The 25,090-nt window shown below is 40.9% G+C and overlaps 1 protein-coding gene and 1 non-coding gene across 7 annotated transcripts in view; both read right to left on the bottom strand.

Moving 5' to 3' along the window:
• The window catches only part of PRPF39 (pre-mRNA processing factor 39), a 44,826-nt gene that overhangs the window by 16,976 nt on the left and 2,760 nt on the right, over positions 1–25,090 (bottom strand). For 2 of the 6 annotated variants that reach the window (XR_004000401.1, XM_030562779.1), the window contains exons 2-12: positions 19,259–19,617; positions 17,697–17,822; positions 16,929–17,047; positions 16,231–16,398; positions 12,506–12,671; positions 11,706–11,813; positions 6,349–6,513; positions 5,904–6,030; positions 5,505–5,773; positions 4,687–4,871; positions 3,054–3,128 (exon numbers count right to left, since the gene is read on the bottom strand). Coding sequence is in view for 2 of the 6 variants with exons in the window: in XM_030562779.1 (XP_030418639.1) it covers positions 3,054–3,128; positions 4,687–4,871; positions 5,505–5,773; positions 5,904–6,030; positions 6,349–6,513; positions 11,706–11,813; positions 12,506–12,671; positions 16,231–16,398; positions 16,929–17,047; positions 17,697–17,822; positions 19,259–19,582 (1,832 nt within the window). In the remaining 4 variants the exon portion in view is untranslated. Of the gene's footprint in view, positions 1–3,053; positions 3,129–4,686; positions 4,872–5,504; positions 5,774–5,903; positions 6,031–6,348; positions 6,514–11,705; positions 11,814–12,505; positions 12,672–16,230; positions 16,399–16,928; positions 17,048–17,177; positions 17,823–19,258; positions 19,618–25,090 lie in introns of those variants that run through there. The other 4 variants (XR_004000403.1, XR_004000404.1, XR_004000402.1 and 1 more) reach the window with 4 other exon arrangements.
• On the bottom strand, positions 5,351–5,438 carry LOC115651784. The gene has a single exon (XR_004000451.1). It is a non-coding gene; the product is annotated as a small nucleolar RNA SNORD127 (small nucleolar RNA).

The raw sequence follows: 25,090 nt of genomic DNA, 5'->3' as shown, positions 1-25,090 counted from the left end.
GGAACCTGACCGCGATCGTCTCGATGTCGACCGGTGCCGCGAGTGCGACCGGTACCGCTGAGGGGAGCGGTGCCGGGACTGCGAGCGGCGGCGGGACCTGGATCGTGAACGAGATTTTCTGGGCGGTGCCGACATCATGGGCTTGCCTCTGGACACAACCCGCACCGGAGGTACCGGGGGTGGCAGCCGAGTGGGCTCAGTCAGGGCTATGAGGTCCCGAGCCGAGGCGAAGGTCTCCGGTGTGGATGGGACCATTATCTCAACCCCAGATCTCATGGGGGAGCTCGGCGGTACCGGACTCGACGGACCCGCTGGGCCCGGAGTCGACGGTGCCGGCGGCGCCGCGGCCGATGTCGAGGCTGGGCGCTCTAGCCGGGTCTGCCTGGCCGGAGTATTGGACTTCGACGGCCTTGGTTCTGACTCCGGTGCCGGAGAGGGTCGGTGCCGGGGAGTCTTCTCTGTGCCGGTGCGATCCGGTGCCGGCGCCGAGATCACGGCCTGCGAAGCCGTCGGGTCAAGTGCCGCCTCCATGAGGAGAGTCCGGAGCCTTTGATCCCTCTCCTTCTTTGTCCTTGGCTTAAAAGCCTTACAGATGCGGCACTTGTCAGATCTGTGCAATTCCCCGAGGCACTTCAGGCACGCTTCGTGGGGATCGCTGGTAGGCATGGGCTTCTTGCAGGCCGCACACTGTTTGAAGCCCGGCGAAACAGGCATGAGCCTGGCGCCGGGAAGGGCTAAGCCCCCGGCGAAGAACTACTTAACAACTATTTAACTTAACTATCTACTTAACCAACTAATTAACAACTATAATGGACTAGAGATGAACGATAGATAAACGATAGAGAACTAGGAGAGCTAGGGACGTGGAGGACAGCTATGCCGCGCTCCACAGTTCCAACGACCGACACGGCGGTAAGAAGGAACTGAGGAGCGGGCGGGCCGGCAGGGATATATATTGGGCGCCATGGCGGCGCCACTCCAGGGGGCGACCTGCCGGCCCACTGGAGTTGCTAGGGTAAAAAGTTTCCGACGAACGTGCACGCGCGGCGCGCACACCTAACTGGAATGGATGTGAGCAATCACTCGAAGAAGAAGTACAAGTTAAAGAATATATTGATGAAGTGGGTGTATTCAAATAGGCAGGGCCTGATGAAATTCATCCTAAGGTATTTAAGGAACTAACTGAAACACTCTCGGAACTGTTAGCAATTATCTTTGAGACCTCCTGGAGGAGAGGTGAGGTCCCAGACAAATAGAGAAGGGCAAACGTACAAAGAGGAACAAAAAGAACCCAAGGAATTACAAACTAGTCAGCCTATCTTTGATACCTGGAAAGATACTGGAACAAAATTATTACACAATCAATTTGTAAGTACCTAGAGGATGACAGGGTTATAAGGAATAGTTAGCATGGACTTGTCAAGAACAAACAATGCCAAACCAACCTAACTACCTTCTTTGACAGGATTGCTGGTGTAGTGGAGGAAGGAGCATTAGACATCGTATATCTTTATTTTAAGTAAGCCTTTTGAGACAGTCCCACATATTCTCAAACAAATTAGGGAGATGTGGTCTAGATGAAATTATTGTAAGGTGGGTGCACAACTGGTTGAAAGACAGTACTCAAAGAGTAATTATCAATGGTTCGCTATCTGGTGTATCTAATGAAAATATTGAATAGTACCGGACCCTGTGAGACCCCATTATTGACTTAAAATTTGCAGATGACACCAAGTAGCATAGGTCGCAAGCACTTTGGAGGATAGGATTAGAATTAAAAATGACTGACAAACTGGAGAATTGATCTTAAACAAGTTGAAATTCAATATAGACAAATACTTCACTTAGGAAGGAAAAAAAAATCAAATGCACAACTACAAAATGGTGAATAACTGGCTTAGGTGCTAGTACTGTTGAAAAGAACCTGTAGTTATAGTGGATCACAAACAGAATATGAATCAACAGTGTGCGCAGTTGCAAAAAAGGCTAATATTCTGGGATATATTAACAGGAATGTCATATGTAAGACAAGAAGTAACTGTCCTGCTCTGCTAGACACAGGTGAGGTACTGTGTCCAATTCTGGGGCCCACACTTTAGGAAAGACCGGGACAAATTACAGAGTGTCCAGTGGAGAGCAACAAAAACGATAAAAGATTTAGAAAACCTGACTTACGAAGACAGGTTAAAAAAAACTAAGAAAAGAAGATTTTTATTAACCCTCCCACACCAATCTTCAAATGTGTTACGGAATGTTATGAAGACGACAGTGATCAATTGTTCTCCATGTCCACTGAGGGCAAGACAAGTAGTAATGGGTTTAATCTGCAGCAAGAGAAATTTAGGTTGAGTAGCAGGAAAAACTTTTTAACTATAAGAGTAGTTAAGCTCTGGGACAGGCTTCCAAAGGAGGTTGTGGAATAGCTGTCATTGGAGGATTTTAAGAGCAGGTTGGACAAACACCTGTAAGGGATGGCTTAGGTTTACTTGCTCCTGCCTCAGTGCAGGAGGCTGGACTCTATACTTCTTGAGGTCCCTTCCAACCCTACATTTCTGTGATTCTATGGGGAGGGGTTTGTGTTTTGGTTTTTTTTTTTATACATTTCCAGGAATTCTAGCAGCTTCCAGCATAAGCATCTGAGTTTACATACTTTTGGGATGCAAATGCTGTAAATTAAGGCAAAAAATATTACAGTCAAGTTAGAGCTATAACTAGATACACTACACTCTATTTGATATTTAGCACCACTCCCTTTTCTTTTGGGCCTCCTGACAAGACAGTACAAAGCCCAAAATAGTTGTAAGGGCTTTAAAAAAACACTCAACTTGAAAAACCCAAAGTACTTAATGATGAGTATGGGGCAGTCAGTGACGTTCTCTGGATGCTTTAGAAACATTTCAAAATGTTTTGTTCCAAACACACTACACACAGTCTATATACTGACTTCTACAACACCCCAGGATCCTGTCTTTGCTACCTTGGAATTCAAAGCAATGCCACTATTGCATGAACTATTAATTGACTTAGGAGCATGAGGTGAATACAGTTCATACCCATTTTCAGCTTTCCTTTTTAAAGAATCCTGCTCTTTTAGAAGTGTTTGATGTTCATCATAGGCATCCAAAAGCCTGGGGGAGGAAAAAAAAAATCACAAACACACCCCACAAACTTTGTTTAGCATGCATGTTGAATTTTCAAAACAGTACAGCCTGTAAATAATTAGGCTACCAACCTGTACATCTTCCATCCATGGTCAATCAAAGGCTGCTGTATAGCAACAATTGTTAAGTATGTCTATTTCAGACTGTAAAAATTCTTTATTATGATGAAACGAAGCAAAGGTAAACTAATTTTTTTAATTGAATTAAGACCGAAAGATTAAAGCTATCCGCTATGACGTGAGGAAGACCAAAAAGCTTGCTAGTTTGAATGATTTTCATAATGCACAGCATGTATTTAGAAGTGTGTTAATATAGTGAAGAACAACATTTTCAGTGGCACGTGAAGACATTTTTCCCCACAAAAATACCAACCTACCATTACTTACAGTTGTGTTTATATTTAGCATTTATACTGCCCCATAAATATACATGCTGTTTTACATGTGTTGCTATCATTCATGTAAATATTTGAAGATCTTTCACAGGTAATATGAAAAATAGAGGAATTCAGTGCTGCATGAAGAGCCATACAGCTATCAAGTGACAGTGTATAAAACAGCCCATCTTTCAATAGGCGCAACAAGAATTTTTATGTTTCCTAGATACTTCGTTTAATATAGGCTCAGCTACTGGTTCAGATTCCTCTTACTACTGCAGTTCAAAAGGTGACAGACCAAAACTGCTTCTTCCATCAGCCATCTCCTTTGACACAAGTAGGTCTGGAGTTCCATCCCCTGCCCCTGGTCTTTTCGTTCTGCACATCTCAGATATTTTGTCCTGCAGCACTATATCAGAACCTAAAAGCTTGTTTTCTCTTAGCCAATTTCCTTTCTGGGAGTTACATGCATAGTTTCCGTGTAGCTCAGCGCACATCAGAAGACAGAATGTTACCATAGCTATTAGCAGCAACGTGCAGTGCAGAAAAGCTAACTTATGGCTTGGATTTTCCAAGCTAAAAACAGGAAAATTACACTTTATGGTAGTATTGAGAATGAAGAGAATAAAAAGTATTTAATTAAAAGTTGCACTTGTGTAAATGTCCAATGCCCAGAGAAGGCTCAATGCAGAGCACACAATTAGAAAGCCTGTGATTTCTGAACACATTAATGATACTAGTCCTCAAGGATAAGCCAAGTTAGGGCAAGTTTGAAAATGTAAGATGTGTGGTTGTGGGTGAAGTTAGAGTACCAAAAAAAAAAAAAAAAGCACCAAACACTTTTCCTTGTGTCCTCTTTCAAGAATATCCCCCACTATAAAGCGTAGACACAGCTTTCAAAGAAAAAGACAACACTTTTTTGAGCTGAGAACAAGCATGAGACAAAATGGCAGCTTTTCCAGAAAGTTGATAATACTTGAAAATAGGAACTTGTTACGAATTTGTCTGTCCTCAACTCTAGCAGTGTCACAACTGCAGTGCTAAAATAATAGTTTAAGGAGCATGTCTAACTGAAACTCTTCGTCCAACATTATAAACAGCACCTCATTTGGTGACCCCATTACAGCCATAGTGTAGGTTAACTCTTACTTGTTGACGTCAGAACCAAAATCTTCCAGAAATTCCACTTTTCGCTGAGAAAATGTAATCCTCATTTTTATAGACAATGCACCATTGACAGCTTTGTCAAAACATGTGAGGATGTTTTCTTCATTTTGCTTAAGATCCCCACTATACTCCATTTCAAGCAAGTTGAGATACAATTTAGTGTTCTCCTGTGCAAAACAAGTTACAGTGATTGTTGTAAAATACTGTTTGCCCAAGTACATCTCCAGCATTTCTTTCAAATAAGTTCGACAGCTCTGTACACCAGTGTCCTACATTGTAAATAGATGTAATAGTGTAGTCAGTACAAAGGTTTCCTGTCCCAAAGTGTAAACATAGGTGCTCTTTGACCTATGTCATTTTATAAATAGATGCACATGGTCTACAGTAGATCTGAGGGTATGTGCATCCTTGTGATTAGCATGAGGGCTCGAAGACCAAGCAATTCTGGCACCCAAATAAAGTGATCCCGCACTAACACGACCAATGGTATTTAATAAATTCCTTCCACGCAATGTCAGCAGCCCTGCATTGTTTGTCGTTTTTGAAAGGGAGCAGGACAGAGAAAAACAAGGATGTTTCAGAACACTAGGGGAATCATGGATGCTATCTGAAGAGTGAAAAAGGTAAGATTCATAACCTGCAAATCTGGCAACGTCAGCTTAGAGGGACTGGTGTCTCCATGTGGCAATAAAATGCTTTACATACAGTCTGAAAACCTGTCATCATTGTTGCCATGTTTTAATGCACTGACTAAAAGGAGGAGGAAATTAAATATCATATAAAGCTTTTAGGAAACATACTTTGTCTCTCTCAATGGCTTCCAACAGCATTTTTCTTGCTTTTAGAAGGTTCTTCTGAACTTTGAAAAGATGTCGAGCTAGTTTGATGGCATAAAATGACGATTCACCGCTTGATTTAGCATTCTTAACAGCTTCCTGAAGCAGGTGCTCAGCTTCTTCCATGTTTCCATGTCGGCGTTCTAAGCTAACCCTTCGCAAGCGAACCATTGCAAGTCCCAGAACACACTCTTCAAATGTTTTCAAAATTCTTCTTGCTTCATTGATGTTCCCTAAAAATGTTGGATAAGTATTTAATGCAGACACCATGCATCCATCAACTCTTAATAAATAAATAAATCACTGCCAGCAACAATCAAAAGGCTAATTTAACTAGAAAAGCCTCACTAACTTGGCTCTTACCCTGCTGTTCTTCAAAGGCAGCCCATAGCATATGAACCATTGGTTTCTTAGGAAGGTGTATTGTACAGGCCCTGCTGTAGACATGTCTCACTCCTTCAATACTGTGATTCTCCATATACTTGGCATACTACATTTGAAAACAGAGTATAGATTGAATAATTTAAAGCTTATTTTTGGTCTTTAAATACATGACAGAACGATAAAATTCTTTTGTTTAAACCCATTCAGCACCTTTATTGAACCACTAGACTAGTTTCTGTAAGGAAGGACGTAGAGAGGCAACGAAGTTGGCATATGCAGCAGTCAAATCTGGTTGCAAGCAGACCATCTCCTAATGCAACAGATATAGTTATATATGAACAACATTCAACAAGAGTACAAAAGGTTAGTTACTAGATCAATGTTTGCAATCAGTAAGAATTCACTAGTAAATCACTTCCCTTACCTTAATCCAGAAGTCCTCATAGAGGGCACATGAAATAACACATCTTTCAAAGAGGACCACAACTCGCTCATGAGTCCCATTTTCTATCTCAAACTCTAAGTATTCTTTCCAGTTTTTCAACTGGGCTTTCTCCAAAGGTTTTACATGGAAGTAAGGTCGTTTTATCTGCAACAGATAAGTAACACTGGAGTCAACTTCAACAACTTCGTCAAAAATACAGAGCAAGATAAACTGTTTGGATGTTACTTTTTATTGGAATTTATAACACACCCTTTGACTTTTCAGAATAATCATCTTATGTAGGCTATTCAAATATCCAGATCTGAATGGACTTCAGGGTATGACTAATTTTAAAGGGATACTATAATTGCAACTTCAAGTTTGGGCCAAAATCTAGGTCTTGTAAAAACAGCTTTTCCAAAAGAATCTTTTTTAAAATAAATTACCCACAACAGTAATGCTGTTAGTAATTAATCAATCCTCTGCCTTGTCTGCAACCCAAATACAGCAGCACTGAGAACCTGTAAGAGACTAAGGGGGGATATGATAGAGGTCTATAAAAATCAAGAATGGTGTGGAGAAAATAAATAAGGAAGTGTTATTTACACATTCACATAACACAAGAACCAGGGAACACTCAATGACATTAATATGCAGCAGGTTTAAAACAAACAAAAGGAAGTACTTCTATACACAACACAGTCAACCTGTGGAACTCATTGCCAGGGGATGTTGTGAAGGCCAAAACTATAGCGGGGTTCAAAAAAGAACTAAATACACTCATAGACTCATAGACTCTAGGACTGGAAGGGACCTCGAGAGGTCATCGAGTCCAGTCCCCTGCCCTCATGGCAGGACCAAATACTGTCTAGATCATCCCTGATAGACATTTATCTAACCTACTCTTAAATATCTCCAGCGATGGAGATTCCACAACTTCCCTAGGCAATCTATTCCAGTGTTTAACTACCCTGACAGTTAGGAACTTTTTCCTAATGTCCAACCTAAATCTCCCTTGCTGCAGTTTAAGCCCATTGCTTCTTGTTCTATCATTGGAGGCTAAGGTGAACAAGTTTTCTCCCTCCTCCTGATGACACCCTTTTAGATACCTGAAAACTGCTATCATGTCCCCTCTCAGTCTTCCCTTTTCCAAACTAAACAAACCCAATTCCTTCAGCCTTCCTTCATAGGTCATGTTCTCAAGACCTTTAATCATTCTTGTTGCTCTTCTCTGGACCCTCTCCAATTTCTCCACATCTTTCTTGAAATGCGGTGCCCAGAACTGGTCACAATACTCCAGTTGAGACCTAACCAGCGCAGAGTAAAGCGGAAGAATGACTTCTCGTGTCTTGTTTACAACACACCTGTTAATGCATCCCAGAATCATGTTTGCATTTTTTGCAACAGTATCACACTGTTGACTCATATTAAGCTTGTGGTCCACTATGACCCCTAGATCTCTTTCTGCCATACTCCTTCCTAGACAGTCTCTTCCCATTCTGTATGTGTGAAATTGATTGTTCCTTCCTAAGTGGAGCACTTTGCATTTATCTTTATTGAACTTCATCCTGTTTACCTCAGACCATTTCTCCAACTTGTCCAGATCATTTTGAATTTTGACCCTGTCCTCCAAAGCAGTTGCAATTCCTCCCAGTTTGGTATCGTCCGCAAACTTAATAAGCGTACTTTCTATGCCAACATCTAAATCGTTGATGAAGATATTGAACAGAACCGGTCCCAAAACAGACCCCTGCGGAACCCCACTTGTTATACCTTTCCAGCAGGATTGGGAGCTATTAACAACTACTCTCTGAGTACGGTTATCCAGCCAGTTATGCACCCACCTTATAGTAGCCCCATCTAAATTGTACTTTCCTAGCTTATCTATAAGAATATCATGCGAGACTGTATCAAATGCCTTACTAAAGTCTAGGTATATCACATCCACCGCTTCTCCCTTATCCACAAGGCTCGTTATCCTATCAAAGAACGCTATCAGATTAGTTTGACACGATTTGTTCTTTACAAATCCATGCTGGCTATTCCCTATCACCTTACCACCTTCCAAGTGTTTGCAGATGATTTCTTTGATTACTTGCTCCATTATCTTCCCTGGCACAGAAGTTAAACTAACTGGTCTGTAGTTTCCTGGGTTGTTTTTATTTCCCTTTTTATAGATGGGCACTATATTTGCCCCCTTCCAGTCTTCTGGAATCTCCCCCGTCTCCCATGATTTCCCAAAGATAATAGCTAGAGGCTCAGATACCTCTTCCATTAACTCCTTGAGTATTCTAGGATGCATTTCATCAGGCCCTGGTGACTTACAGGCATCTAACTTTTCTAAGTGATTTTTTACTTGCTCTTTCCTTATTTTCTCTTCTAAACCTACCCTCTTCCCGTAAGCATTCACTATACTAGACATTCCTTCAGACTTCTCAGTGAAGACCGAAACAAAGAAGTCATTAAGCATCTCTGCCATTTCCGAGTCTCCCGTTACTGTTACCCCCTCCTCATTGAGCAGTGGGCCTACCCTGTCCTTAGTCTTCCTCTTGCTTCTAATGTATTGATAAAAAGTCTTCTCGTTTCCCTTTATTCCCATAGCTAGTTTGAGTTCATTTTGTGCCTTTGCTTTTCTAATCTTGTCTCTGCATTCCTGTGTTATTTGCCTATATTCATCCTTCGTGATCTGACCTAGTTTCCATTTTTTATATGATGCCTTTTTATTTTGTAGGTCACGCAAGATCTCAAGGGTAAGCCAAGGTGGTCTTTTGCCACATCTTCTATCTTTCCTAACCATCGGAATAACTTGCTTTTGGGCCCTTAATAGCGTCCCTTTGAAAAACTGCCAACTTTCCTCAGTTGTTTTTCCCCTCAGTCTTAATTCCCATGGGACCTTACCTATCAGCTCTCTGAGCTTACCAAAATCCGCCTTCCTGAAATCCATTGTCTCTATTCTGCTGTACTCCCTTCTACCTTTCCTTAGAATTGCAAATTCTATGATTTCATGATCACTTTCACCCAAGCTTCCTTCTACTTTTAAATTCTCAACAAGTTCCTCCCTATTGGTTAAAATCAAGTCTAGAACAGCTTCCCCCCTAGTAGCTTTTTCAACTTTCTGAAATAAAAAGTTGTCTGCAATGGAGTCCAGGAACTTATTGGATAGTCTGTGCCCCGCGGTGTTATTTTCCCAACATATATCTGGATAGTTGAAGTCCCCCATCACCACCAAATCTTGGGCTTTGGATGATTTTGTTAGTTGTTTGAAAAAAGCCTCATCCACCTCTTCCGCCTGATTAGGTGGCCTGTAGTAGACTCCCAGCACGACATCACCTGTGTTTTTTACCCCTTTTAGCCTAACCCAGAGACTCTCCACCCTTCCGTCTCCTATGTCCATCTCCACCTCAGTCCAAGTGTGTACATTTTTAATAAGGCAACACCTCCTCCCTTTTTCCCCTGTCTATCCTTCCTGAGCAAACTATACCCATCCACACCAACATTCCAGTCGTGTGTATTATCCCACCAAGTTTCAGTAATGCCAATAATGTCATAGTTGTATTTATGACATTACTGGCATTACTGAAACTTGGTGGGATAATACACTCATGGAGGATAGGTCCATCAATATGTATTAGCCAACATGATCAGGGAATTAAGCCCATGCGCTGGCTGTCCCTATCCCTTGAATGCCAAAAGCCAGAAGTAGACAACAGGGGATGGACCACTTAACGATTGCTGATCTGTTCATTCCCTCCAAAGACCTGGCATTAGCCTCTGTCTCTAGACAGGATACTGGGCTAGAATGGACCATTGATCTGACCCTGTATGGCCATTCTTATGTAAAAATGTTGATCAGGCTCCTCAGATCAGACATGGCCATTCTGCATGGTATTGCCAGCATATTATGGTCCCAAAAGGAAGCATTCACTCTGGCACAAGAGTGATCTTGCACTGGTATATAGTGAGCCTTGTATCCATAAACCCTCTAAGCTGCTGGCATGGCAAGGAGAGGGGGGATCTAAGGTCAGGCCTCCCCTCTGGTTTTTGAGCCTTTATGGCTACTACAGACCACTGTAAGGTTGTACAGACCTTGTACTGCTCAAACACAGAACAGAGAACTCGAAAACATGGACTGGAATCCATGCAATGCAAGTAAGAGCTTTAATGCAGCTTTACACACTGCCTGACCTACACTTATTTGCTCTGGAGTACCAGCTCCGCTGTTTTGTTCATGATAAACTTTAATTTAAAATCATCTTTTCCCATAAGAATATAAGAACATAAGAGCGGCCATACTAGTCTAGACCAAAGGTCCATCTAGCCCAGTATCCTGTCTTCTGACAGTGGCCAATGGCAGGTGCACCAGAGGGAATGTACAGAACAGGTAATCGTCAAGTGATCCAACCCATCACCCATTCCCAGCTTCTGGCAAATAGAGGCTAGGGACACCATCCCTGCCCATGTCACAATGTCCATCTGAAATAATACAACTGCTAGTTTAAAACCAACAGAAAATTACTGCTAGACGAACAGCAGCAAGACCAGGAACTCCCCCTATCTCCCATTCCCTTCAATGGGACATCAACGTCACAGCCCAATCTGAGACCACTTAAATGCAAACACTAGACATAAGCAAGTTTTTCCTCTTTAAAAATAAAGACAATTGAAGGCAAGAATAATGTCCTATTATATTTACATGGTAAATTAATGGAGAATTCAGAAGCTGAAGTTGCAAAAGTAACTCAGCTTCACTGAATATATACAATTTCATATGCCTGCTTAGTTTAATTACTGTTTGTTACAAAGCATGTGCAGCACAACATGGTGTTATTGGATGAATAGTTAGTTTTTGCCAGTCTCAACTGAAATTTTAGTTGTGAAATTCTAACACAGCAGTATCAGATTTTTGCACCTAGCTGTACTCTTTACAGTTTCTATCTTGGTGACAACATAATTTTTAAGATAAGCAGCTTTTCTTTCTATTGACCAGTTTTAAATCTGTAACATACCACATTTACGAAGTAGTACCCTCTTTTTTATACATGGTATGAAAGATGCTATATGTAAAGTTTACACTTAGTAAAATGTATTTTCCCCACGTTGCCTCTCTGAAAATAAAACTTAGAACCTACCTCACAGAGCTGCTATGAGAATTAGTTATTAATAATGGTATATTTTTAAAAAGTAGTCTTTTTGAAGATAGAAAAACCGAGGAAGTGGGTAAAACCATTTATTTGCCCAAAGCTTTACAGTAATTTAGTCAGAATAAGAAACACCAGGAGTTTCTGGTTCCCAGTCCCATGTTCATGCCTTTAGACCACGCTGCCTTTCATACAAAAAAGGCTAACAAGAAAACTTACTCCTTCTTCAAAGGACCACCTCTTGCTGACTTCATGTTCATTGTGATTGAACATTTCTTGATGAATCTCTTGGATTCTATGTCTCATGTTTTCTATCTCAGTGATTAGCTAAAGATACATGATAAAAGCAAGTGATTAATACTGGTCTATAAAATATCAAGTTTACAACTGCATTGTATTATTGATGTGATCTGCATAAATTAAAATATGAAGGTACACAGCTACTTTAGGTGCTGTCCTGAACAAGTGGGATAAAAATGCACATTGTCTTAGCTCTTAGTGCAATGGACCTAAGGAAGTCTTGGATCCAGCAGTCAGCCTCTTAATTTCTGAAGTGATACAAATCTGAGATGCGTCATATCCAAACAAGATTCCATCTTTAGTTTGGTACAGCTCCAAATGGACACTTTTTTCTAGCTCGTTCCATGTTTTTGCAAGGATCTGCACAAGCCATTACTAAATAAATAAAAACTCACAAAACATGCCGTAACTTTTACCCCATTTATTTGAAAGAGTCAATATTCTGCTAAAATTTTGTAGATCACTTTTAAGTTTAAAATGTTAATAACATTTCTCTCAAACCTATGTAGTGTAAGGGAGATCTCCTCTGGTCTATACAGCCAATCACATACTAACTGCTGCTCTTTGGCTCACATGTAGGAGTTGACACTCTACACTTATGGGATCAGCTCAGCCAAAAACACAGTACAGTACCTGCAAATAAAACAAAACTCTCTTCTCAGCAGCAGCAGCTTGAACAAACATGCAAAGGTGTTCCGCAACCTTGCCTGCACATTTACCTTTGCAGGGTCAGTTATGTCCTCAATTCCGGTAGGAAGGTCATCTCCGGGTGGTGCATCATCCCCACTATGGCCATTGACAGACGCCAATTCCCGGCGCAGCTGAATAAACTGCTCAGGAGTTAGAAGGTCTCGAGGCAAATTATTTTGTATGTGTTCTTTAAATCTGCAAAGAAACAGGATTTCTTCACCTGACAAATACACAATTTTTACATTATGTTTTAAAAAATACTCACTTATTCTAAATTATATGACAAAAGCGAGGAAGTCACTCACCTTGTGCAGTAACAGAGGTTTTCAAGGTGTGTCCCCCTGTGGGTGCTCCAGTTTAGGTGTCGCTGCGCCCCTGTGCTCATAGCCAGAGATTTATGATAGCCCAACCTCCTGGTTGGGCCACACATGCACAGTTCCTATCTTATGCCACTTCAGGCGGTTAACTGGCACTGTGCGACCAACCCCCTCCCTCCCACCCTCCAATTCCTTGTCTACTGCAGAGTCTGTATATGATAGAACTTCAAAGCAGAGGGGAGGAGGGAAGGTAGCGGAACATTCACAGGGATACACATCTCGAAGAACCTGTTACTGCACAATGTGAGTAACTTCCTCTTCTTCTTCCAGTGCTATCCTGTGAGTGCTTCACTTTAGGTGACTTCAGAGCAGTGCCCTCCGGTGGAAGGAGGGGGCTTCGGAATTGAAGTTGTAGCAGATGAAAACACTGTGTGACCAAACAGGGCATCAGAAGATGTGTGTTGTTGCAACACAGTGTTGTGTAAAAGTGTCTGGTGAGACCCAGGTTGCAGTCCTACAGATTTCCGCAATAGGGATGTTGTTGAGAAACACTATGGAGGTTGAAAAAGACTCCTAGTAGAATGCCTACGGATCCCAGTAGGGGGCTGTCATTTATACTGGAGATAACAGAGTTTGATAGAGTCTGATATCCATTTGAATAGGCATTCTTTGGAAATGGCATGCTCTTTAGAGCATTCGGTGATAGAAACGAATAATTTTGGAGACTTGCGAAAGGATTTTGTTCTATTCACATAAAAGACGAGAAACCTGCAGATATCCAAGGAGTATAGTCTGGGTTGTCTACTGTATGTGGTTTCGAAAAATATATAGCTAAGTATATAGGCTGGTTAAGATGAAATGATGAATCTATCCTGGGCAAAAGCTTAGGATAGGGTCTGAAGATACTTTATCTTTAAAAAATATCATATAGGGTGGATCCCTCACGAGAGCAGCTAGTTCTAACTGCCTGGCCAATGTAATGACCACTAGAAATGCAACCTTCATAGAGAGGCGTAGTAAGGAGCTTGTAGCTATGGGCTTGAAAGGGGGCTCGGTGAGGGCCTGGAGGACTAAGTTGAGGACCCATGGTGGGGTGGGTTTTCAATGCGACAAGTCAGTCTGTGTGACAGGAACTGCTGGGACGTGTCTGATCTCGGTGGGATGGTGGAGCTCGGTACTGTATGCTGGAATGAGCTTATCGGTGCTGGTGTGTGGCCGGTGTGCATAGTACCAGCAGTAGGTGGCAGCATTAGCACAGGAATGCTCAGTATCGACAGCTTGCTTGCTGCTGTCGGTGCCCTGGCATGGGGTTTCACTTTCCCCTTAACGCCTGTGGCGGAGCTCGACTGCGTTGGTGCTCTGGGTTTCTTAGTACCATCGGGACATGGTCTGTCGGCAGTTGATATGGCCGGCGCGGTCAGTACCGGGAGCATCTGGCCACTATTGGAGCACCTTTACTTGGCCGATTCCGGAGTCGGGGACATGGTGCCCCGTTTCTTTGCTGTCTTCTTGGCAGGTTGTTCAGGATCATTTCCCCTGAAAGAAGGGCCTCTGTCCAAGGCGGCAGTTGGCGATTTCTGTCTGGGAGGAGTTCGTACCTCAGGCTCGGACACCGGGTGAAGAGATTTCTCCATAATGAGAAAGCTTTAGCTGTAAATCCCTTGCCTTTTTCGTGCTGGCTTTCGAGTTTAGATAGTGCGAGCACTTTCGCGGTATATGCCCCTCACCAAGACAGCAGACGAATTGAGAGTGTCCGTCCGAGAGATGTATTGAAATCTGGCACGTAGTGCAGCATTTAAACCCTGGGGAGCCAGGCATACCCTGAGGAAGCTTATTCTCACAGTGATGCAGAGATATAAAAAGTATAGTGCCACTGTAATTAGGAAGACCAGAAAATTTATGATCCTATGAGGAAATTTTATTTATTTATTTATTTATTTAAGGACGGAGATAAGGTAGGAAGAGGAAAAAAAAGTCTATTGTATTCTAACTAAGAACCATGAACAATTGCTAAAGGGACAGGAAAACGAATTATTTCTCGCTGTGAGGCGCTGCTGAGTACTCCGGTGTCAGGACAGGAGGAACTGGGGGGAGAAGGGAGGATTGGTCGTACAGTGCCAGTTAATCACCTGAAGCAGCGCGAGATGGGGACTGTGCATGTGCGGTCCAACTGGGGCACTGCTACCATAAATCTCCGTCTACGAGCACAGGGGCACTACAACATCCAAAGTGAAGCACCCAGGGGACACCACTTGAAGAACTGATTATTAGCACAAGTGGATGGTTTAAGAATCTAGAACTCTGCTGGAAATGCAACTTCTCACAGTGTACATAATACATAGGTAATATCTAGTAGGTGTGCAAAGCAGCTTCCTGTTTCAAAGGATCATGAAAGGCAAACATTAGTGAGTGGCTTGTAACTGTGAATACTTTTGCAAACTGTGGTGGGAAAAGGCTATCTACTCAGTGAATAGGATGGCATAGGATGTTAATTCTCAAAGAATGACCACTTGCTTGGGAATTCCTAACAAAAAACTTATTTAGAAACAATTAGGAAGACTGCTGTACCTCTTAACTAGGGTTTCTGGTTTTTAATGTTTACCCTATCCAAATTAACACAGATGATATTTACTATTTAAAACTCAATGAAGTATTTTTCTTAAATTAGTTTATGGTAAAAAAAAACCCAGTTCATCTGAGAATTGCAGGAGGAGATGGAATTAGAAAGCTGAACAACATAACTTTCTGGTAAGATGCACCCTTTTCTGGGTTCACCCCATTTTTCTTCCTGCTAACAATTCCCACAACTTCCTTTTTACAAAAAAGTTGGTCATAGGTGAATTTGTAAATTTTGATTTTTCTGGTTTTTCTCTGGACATCAGTTCCTAACCTTTGCTTCAGCGCTCAAAAGAATAAAAAGATCTAAGTCTGTACAACACTCAGCTGGCTAGCAGTTCCAGGCAATACTGATTTCAATACATTTTATTGTGTTGTACATTTTGCATCAGTTTGAGGTCTTGCTGCTCCAAAGATCACTTCCATGGCTCCCTAAAAAGAAGTCTCTGTCCATTCTTAATGAAAATGAAAACACTTTCAGTCTCCAATTTTCTATTAGCCCTCGCTTTATTTATTTAAAGAAATGCTAGCATGTGAAACAGTGCACTCACAGTATCAACATAAGAACTAAAATATAGACGGTAGAGTAAAACACTATACAAATGTATTTGCTCTTAATAAGGAGTGAAGTTTACCCAGAAGCTTTGTTTTTTTGGAGCAACAATCACTTTTATTACTCGCTTAAGTGTAATAACTTTCCAAGTTCCTGTTTGGATTAAACAATTTTGAGTTTTACAAAAATATTAAAAAATTAATTATATTTATGCCTATTTAGCACAGTTAATAGCATGAAGTTAACTAAAGCTTTAAGCTGTCCTTACCTTTGGTAGTGATGGCTATAGAGCTGCGTTGGAATCCCCAAGATACGATCATATATAGCTGTAACTTCTCGCAGGTTGCCTTGTTCATTTTCCCAATTTATATACATTTCCCATAGTCTGTCAGAGCGGAAATCTGTCCCTGCAGCTAAGACTGCATGTTCATAGGCTCTGAAAAAATGAAAAAACGTTTAACAGCCATTTCTGAATGTTGTACCTCAACTATTCAAGGAGCAAGAAGAATTAGGTGGATTTTCATTTTTTTTTTTTGTAAGAGCCTCTGAATGTTCTATTTAGCTTTTACTGCATTCTTTTGGGGATTCAAGCAATGCACGTTACCAGATATGTTCTCTAGATACATGATAAATACAAAACCTTTTTAATAAGCAGCTCTACAGTGATTTTTCCTAATATTTTCACAATAAAAGGAATAAGAGCAACATAAAAATAAGCCATAAAAAAGAAATCAAACCACTAAAACCCATGAGGACTTTCTCTCTAAAGAGCCTATTCCCAAGGCTCTGAGGAGTGAATGGAACTATTTTATCAGACAAAAATAAAGAGACATCAATATAGCTAGATGCTACTTCAGCTTTGCTCTCATGGTTAAAGATTTTACTTTTTCATATAGCTATATATCATTTACAACAGTGCTCATGTGTCCCCTACCCCCCCCCCTTTTTTTTTAAATACAAACTTACCCTCTTACGGTATTATTAGTTTCAGGGTCAACAGGATCCAGTGTCTCTTTTAAGAAGTTTATATAATGTATCCAAAGATCAACACTAAGAGGTATTGCCTGTAGCCCTCTCCGATACACCTATGAAGAGAACAACATAAACTGTACTTCAAATATTTAATAGGGTCCTAAGAGAGAGGCAACACTGTGTTATCCGGTGAACCTTAGAAATACTAATTACTGGAATTTTGTTTAAATAATCTACCATTACCATTTGGGTGGAGGTTGGATAGAACATGGCAATGTTCTGATCTCCACGTGAAGAGTCTTGATCTTCAAAGCGCAGCGGTCCCTGCATTCTGACCAGGTTGTGTGGGCAGGCTTTGGGGTACAGACCATAGGGCACAGACCCATTAGAGCATCATTGACAGCGTCTGACCAAAAATGCAATAAGATGTAGCAATTGTGACCAGCAAACCAACTATATTGTTTTGAAAATGAGAAATAAATGTAAGTGACAGAAAAGCCCTGCCCTACTTGTTAAGCTGCAGTGTAATACAGAGGCTTGCACTGCAAAGCTTGACAAACTGTAGAGGTTTAACGCACCTGCCAACAAAGAGAGAAAATATTAGCTACAAATGCCACAAAAAAAAGTGACAAATGCACACAAAATCCCTATAAATCTGACCATATATGGTAGGTACTGGCAGCCAAAATGACTTGCAGTGGTTTAGTCATCATTTGGCTTACAGGACCAAATGGTGATAGCTATATCCAGCTACCAACGTACCTCATCAGACTGTTTAATGTTGTCATGTCGCTTTTCAAGGTCTGCATACTTTTTCCAATATCCATAGCAATATGGATAATGTGTGAAAAATCTGTCAAATGCTTTCCTGGCAGCCAGCAAGTGGTTCTGTAAGAAACATACAACAGAACTGTAATTACAGTTCTTAAGAGAAGATTTCAAATAACTAGAGAAGAGCATGAATTCTTACATGGAGAGCACCATTACCAATTCAAATACAGAAAGCCACGTCATAATATCAGGTGCTTTTCCATAGTTTTATAAATAACTTTGAATATATGTGAGCACAAATAATTACAACACAAAGACCTATGCTAACGTAAGTTACAGGTCTACAAAGCTGCAAGCAGACACAGCTTAAGTATTCCCACACTACTCTGCAAGCATCTTCTATCAGAACCTGTTTCTTTCCACTTCAGCCACTGAACTTGATTCTTTAGACCAGCGGGTCTCAAACTTTTTTTTTTACTGGCGACCCCTTTCACAGCACAAGTGACCTTAGAGATAAATTTGTTAGTCTCTAAGGTGCCACAAGTACTCCTGTTCTTTTTGCGATTTTATAGGGACAGTCCTGATTTCTGGGTCTTTTTCTTATATAGGTTCCTATTACTTCCTACCCCCATCCCGATTTTTCACATTTGCTGTCTGGTCACCCTCTCCAAATCTCAACAAGTTGTCAGTAGGACTCCGAGTTTTCAGTGATTCTATAGACAATGACATCAATGTAACTCAGCAAGCCATGGAAACAAAAATTTCCACACACAACTAGACTAGCATTTGAACTTTTAAAAATAGACTGAGAAAAAAGCATTATCTGTTAGCACCTGATGTCTGCATTACAAGCTGTCAGTAGTAACACTTAGAAGGTGTAAATCATTATCTGAGTGCTAAGAGCTGGACAAGCAATATTCATCTACTAACTTGATCGTAATGCAAGTAAGATGAGTGTGTTTTTGTAGCTAGGTAGAGCTACTCTTAAAAAGGATTTTACAAGACATAATAATGCTATTTTAAAAATCTAATTAGAAAGTTTCACAATATTAGTACTCTCAAGACTTAATCATCTTTATTTTTTCCTCTCAACTAGTTGATGACATGGCACAATCACAACTGGCCACAAAAATTGGCCAGAGCTGCAGTGTCCTCATGCTCTGATTGTCCCTAACCTGTGACTGCAGAAGTCAGGGCTGGATCACTCAATAATTGCCCTGTTCTGTTCATTCCTTCTGAAGCTTCTGGCCCTACCCACTGTCAAGAGATGTGCTAGATGAACCTCTGGTCTGACCCAATATGGCCATTCTTATGTCCCCTTTTTGAAGTGACTAGAATTCTACACGCATAAAGCACAGAGATTTGAGAACTGAAGTCAGAGCTTGTACCTTTAAAAAAAGAATATGGCCCAGTAGTACAGCAGAAATCCAGAACCACTGTCTTCAAACAATACCTGCTAGGGACTGAGATACAACTTTAAATTCAAGACTGGAATCACAGGACAATGCGTTAATTCATCCTTCTATGCATTTTGGGAAAAAAGATGTACTAACCTCCTGCTCTACGTACTGCAGCAGATATACCCAACCTGTGAAATCCTGGGGATTCTCCTCTACTACTTTCCAGAACTTCTCATATTCAGGAGGGAAATGAGCCTCAACATCAGTCGTGTGTAAACTTTGAATATTTGGTATTCCACTCTCGTGTGTGATCTCCTCATTTACATCAGGAGAGCTATCAGGAGACTGTTCCATCTCTGTGACACTCATAATCTCTGTACTAAAGTCCGTAAGCTGCTCTCCTGCTGCATCAGTGCTATTGACTGTGTTATCATTACTTAGGTTACAGTCATCCTCTGTATGATCTGAGTTCTGCATAGCTGCTGTTTAATGTTGTTCTGTTGAATGATATCCTGTGGAAATACAGATTAAAGGTTACCATCTTCCAGATGCCAGTACAATTTAGCTGTCAATTTTTAAATTGTCCTACTTGGTGTAGCAAAACATTTCCGGTAATTCAACTGAACTACAGGAAGAACATAATTTTAAAAGATTTATAATCAATTCCATTTGATTGTAAAAATGTACCCTTGTTAAAAAGTAAAACATTATTAAATAACCAATAAACTGCTATGTTGCCTCTGATGAAATGAAAAGAATTGCTCGGCATCTCACTGCAAGTAAAAGAGCTAGCAACTGTGTTCTGAGGTGCATCCTGTACTTTTTAAATTAACTGATTTAATATGAATCTTCTGTACTTCTGTGTAAAACCAAAGAAGAAAGTTCACAGAAGCCTGCCAGAGACAAAAAGGATCTGAACCCACAATCGAACAATCTCTAGCTGTGCAACATGACGGGCCATGGATGAATCCAAGTTAGATAAATAATTATACTTGAATGAAGAGTTGTAGCGATGTTGGTCACAGTACTACTTCACCTATCTTTTATCGGACAAACGTCTGTTAGTGAGAGAGAGAAGTTTTCAAGCTTATACAGAGCTAACCTGAAGAAGAGCTCTGTGTAAGCTCAAAAGACATCCTTCTCACTAATAGAAGTTAATCCAATAAAAGATATTACCTTATCCACCTTATCTCTCTAGTTATACTTGAACAGTTTACTTTCAACCATCTGAGAAAGCATCCTAAGTGCCTCACACGTTCATCTGCTTTGTCACAAACTTTGACTTTCCACACTCACTAGCAACATTCACATTTACAGAAACACTGACAGTGATGGGCATCTCTAGACTTTTGGGGAGAGTCAGATGCAAAATCTTTTGTAAATATCCCACGTAGCTATCCAGTTATTAGAACCAACCACTGCAATTTCCTTGTAAGAGGTCGAGGTATTTTACCCTGTATAAAATATCTGTTTAAGTCAATTTATTACTGCTAGTTAATACAGAATACTATATTCCAGTTATACCCCAAAGTACATCATCAACTGTAACTTCTAGATGAATTGGCTCAAACTATGATTTCACCCCGAAAAAAAATTACTACCATCAGCAACACATTTCATCAGGATTCAAGATGGCTAGATAGGATCAAACAACGTAGGGTCGCAAAAAAGATTCGGTCCAGACCCTGCCACACAGACTTTCTTCCAGGCAAAAGTCACAAGCAGAAGCTTCTACCTAGTCCTCCAGGAGGGATTCATCCATCATCCCACTCTGCATCCTTGATATTCCTGCCAAATGAAGCAGCCCAAACCAACAGACACTTGCCTGGCATAACTCAGCGGCATGCTGCATCATTGCTTGCTGTTCTGTCTCTGCTGCATCCAAGCCCCTTACAAGAGAGATCTAGATCTCAAGGATCCTGCATTTATCTTTCTCTGAACTCAATGGGAGAGCAGTCTAAAGTCAGAACCACCCAATCAGCTCCTTAGTAATAATGAATTTTATCACTACAGTTTCACAGATTCCAAGGATAGGAGGGACCACTGCGGTCATCTAGTCTGACTTCCTGTACAACATAGGCCAGAGAACTGCCCCAAAATAATTCCTAGAGCAGTTTTTAGAAAAAAATCCAATCTTGATTTAAAAATTCACAGTGATGGAGAATCTATCTCAACCCTTGGTAAACTGTTTCTTAATTACTCTCACCATTAAGAATGTATGCCTTTGTCTAGCTTCAACTTCAGGCATTAGATTGTTATACCTTTCTCTGCTAGATTGAAAAACCAATTATTAAATGTTTCCCAGGTACATACTTGCAGATTAATCAAGTCATCCTTTAACCTTCTCTTTGTTAAGCTAATCAGATTGAGCTCCTTGAGTCAATCACTATAAGACATCTTTCCTAAACCTTCCATCATTATTAACATAATGGGGCTCTTCTCTGAACTCTTTCCATTTTATCAACATCCTTGTTGAACTGTGGGCACCAGAACTTCATTATATACCACTCCCCCACTTTGTGTGTCTTCAGAGAACTTTAAGTGATGGTTTTATGTTTTCTTCCAGCTCACTGATAAAAATGTTAAACAGCTATGGGATCAAGATCTGATCTTTGCAGGACCCCACTGAAAACACGCCCCACTCAAGAACTATTCCCCCTTTCAATTAAAGCAGATGCATTCTCTTATATGCTACCTCATCCTCAACAAGAATTGCATAACTAATATGGCTCTCGTCTAAGATAGAAACTCCAGATATTGTCCAGGCTTAGTTTTCTATACCTATCTTTTCAGTCTGAGGGACCTTTCCTTCCTTCACATTCACAATCCATGCCCAATCCTTCAAAATGGCTGTGGATTTTATACCAGCCTGATGGTAACAAACATGACTCCAAAACCTGCAATTAGAGGGTGATGCTCTGACTTCCTAGGTCCAAAGCATTGGAGGTGGGGCGTGAAATCGTTCTACAAATTTTAACTGAGGGCTTGTCTACACATACAGTGCTGCAGCTGTGCCACTGTAGAGTTTAGTGAAGATGCTACCTATGCCAACGGGAGAGACTCTCCCATTGGCATAGGTACGCCATCTCCCCAAGAGTCAGTAGTTATGTCAACAGGAGAAGCCCTCCTGTCAACATAAAGCTGTCCACACCAGGCGTTCAGTTAATATACCTGCATCACTCAGGGGTGTGGATTTCCACACCCCTGAGCGACACAGTTATACAGACATAAGTCTGTAGTGTAGACCAACCTTGAGTTTGTAACCAGGCTATAACAAAAATTAACACGTTGTTCCTAACACTGCAGCTATACTATGTTTCCAACTGATTTATCAGCAAGGAAGTACCAACAGCATAGGTAACCAGTTTCTAGATAGGACTGTCAACCACATACAAACAACTGGGCTGACAAGTCCTACCCTCTCTCAGATCCTTTCTGTGGGAAAATATTCCAGTCATCCTCTGCACATTCAAAATGAAATCTAAAACCCACTTCTTGAAAGCAGAATTCCTGTAACTTGGGAGGGAGAAACAAAAACTGGTGTGTTCAATAAGTAAATGCTCAGATACCATGTTGAGAAGTACAGTAGAAAAAGCCTAGACAAAAAGCATACTGCATCAGTGGAGAAACAGAGAGTCCTGTGTCCCCAGCATCAGCAGCTGAGACTGTATGAGACAGCTGCCCAAATTTCTCAGAAAGCATCAACACAAATCCGACTGTGCCAAGTAATGTGAAAAGGCAGATACATGGCATACCAGAAACGGGCTGCTTTTTGGATCCTCTGAACAGTGTTCAGTGGAACTGTTAAATGAGTATGTCTAAACTTGACCATACTTACAATGATTCTGTGTATGGTGAATATAAGCATAAGTCTGCCATGTATAGGTCACTGCATTACTGACTGGGCCAGATAGTGTAAGATAACTGTATCTTCAAAATGAAAGTTCCTTGTTTCTCTTGCCTGTAAAAGACTGCACGTATCCTTCACCTTGTGTATTTTGCCATGAGTTAGCATGTCAGTAAGTTTTAAATTATCTCTGGGAGGGACGACCATACAGCCTTGTAGTAGAGACAGTTAACAGCATGGAGCTGACAGCTTTTTTTCACAATACTCTAGACAAACATTTCAGCCTTTACCCTCCATGCCCCTTTCAAAAGGCCTGTATTTTAAGTTGAGGTCACAGTAATCACACCCTGGGGGTTATAGAGGTCAAGCTTTCTGCCCTTGACCATGCTAGAGAACTGCAAATTACAGACATGCTGGCTGAATAGAGTGATAGCCAGGCTTGTGTGTCCTCCCATGAAAAAACAGAAGCATCAAGCAAAGGCCCAGCTAGACTACAGAGTGCAGGAGAAAAGCGCTGTGTTAATGTAAACTCTCAGTCAGTCCTAAGTTTCTGAGAAAAGAACCTTTGAGCCAAACTGCACCCCAAAAGGAAGAGTAAGATCCCCAAAGAAGCCTCCAATGAAAGGCACTTGGCACAGGCAGGAAGTGGCTGCTTTACAAACCAGAAGTGAACTGGAGTTCACAAAGGTACCAGGTGTATCATGTCAGCAAGCGTTGCCACAGAAAAAGGATTAGTAGGCATATCTGGAGAAGAGGAAATGATGAATGAATATGCTGTAGTGAGGGGCAGAGCAGTAGATTCTGAGAAATATGGTAACATATTGTGTTGGAGAACTGATATATGCTAATATAATTAAAGACTATTGCACATACACACGCAGGCAGCTATTTGCAATGCATAGCTAAGAATGCAAAAGTTCGGAAACTGTTTAATCTGTGTAATCCCAACATTTTATTACTATTGGGGATGCAAGTGTCACATCGGGGGGGGGGGGGGGGGGGAGGAGTTTGTTTCAGAAAAACTTAGAAAAAAGGATTAATTCCACAAAATGTTAAAGCTTTGTTGACTTGCAACAAATTGGCAATAATGCATGTAAATTCCCTAATACAGAATTATATGGCTATACACTGCTAGAATGCCATGTCCCACACCCCAAGAGACCCACCAGAGGAAGTGCCTCTCCTGCAAACTTAAGGAATTTTAACTACAATTAGTGTCCTCTCATGAACCTTACATATTGTGCTACTGCCCTCCCTAAGGATCCTCAATATCCCAACAAGGTCCACGGGGACTGAGCCAACAGTTCTTGTGTAGCCCTAGTCTCAGTCCTCAATATGCTTTTCACCATGAAACTAAACTCACCATGCATGCATGCACAATGAAGCCTTTTACATGCATATATTACAAAACAGCTAAAAGTTCATACAAGGTATATTGCATGTGATCATCAAAGGTTCATAATTCAATCAATTCTCTTCAGAACGAAGGCATTTCCAAGTAAGGATGGTAACTCCATGCTAAGTTTCACTTTCAACTCGCTTTCAGGGTATTTCACGCTGTAGAATGTCCACAATGTTCACACATGGGTTGGGTTGTTTTTTGGGGGGTGATGGTGGTGTTTTGTTTATTTTTAAATTGGAAAAGTATTTTTCACTCTCCCCATAATCAAACGTGACTACGCCATTTTTGCCTAAACTTGGAAAAACAAGGGGTAAAACTGCAACGTAAGCACAATTAACTGTAGTGGTCACTCCCTCTCTTTCTACAGTGCTGCAAACCAGCTTGCTGGTTAGGGTTACTACCTTATTTACATAATGGTCTAGGACAGCATTACTACAGTAACATCTTCCAAATAGCTTGAAATACACATACTATTTGTAAAATTCTCAATCATAAGGGTGCCTCAAAAAGGGCACATATTGTAATGTTAAAAAACCTTTGAGAAAAATGCAGTATTTGTATGATAGAAATGGTTCTGTAAAATTGCATTACTACACTGCACAGCATACTATACTATATCTATTACAGTATAAAAGACTTGTGTAGAAGATGGTCAGTCTATTAAGAGACTGATCACTACGTTTCCATTTTGCCAATATATAGAATACTCGAGTGATTTAGCAATTTCAACTGCAAT

The sequence above is a fragment of the Gopherus evgoodei genome, chromosome 4, assembly GCF_007399415.2.
Source record: "Gopherus evgoodei ecotype Sinaloan lineage chromosome 4, rGopEvg1_v1.p, whole genome shotgun sequence".
Taxonomy (NCBI): Eukaryota; Metazoa; Chordata; order Testudines; family Testudinidae; genus Gopherus; species Gopherus evgoodei.
This window is presented reverse-complemented; position numbering and strand designations above follow the sequence as displayed.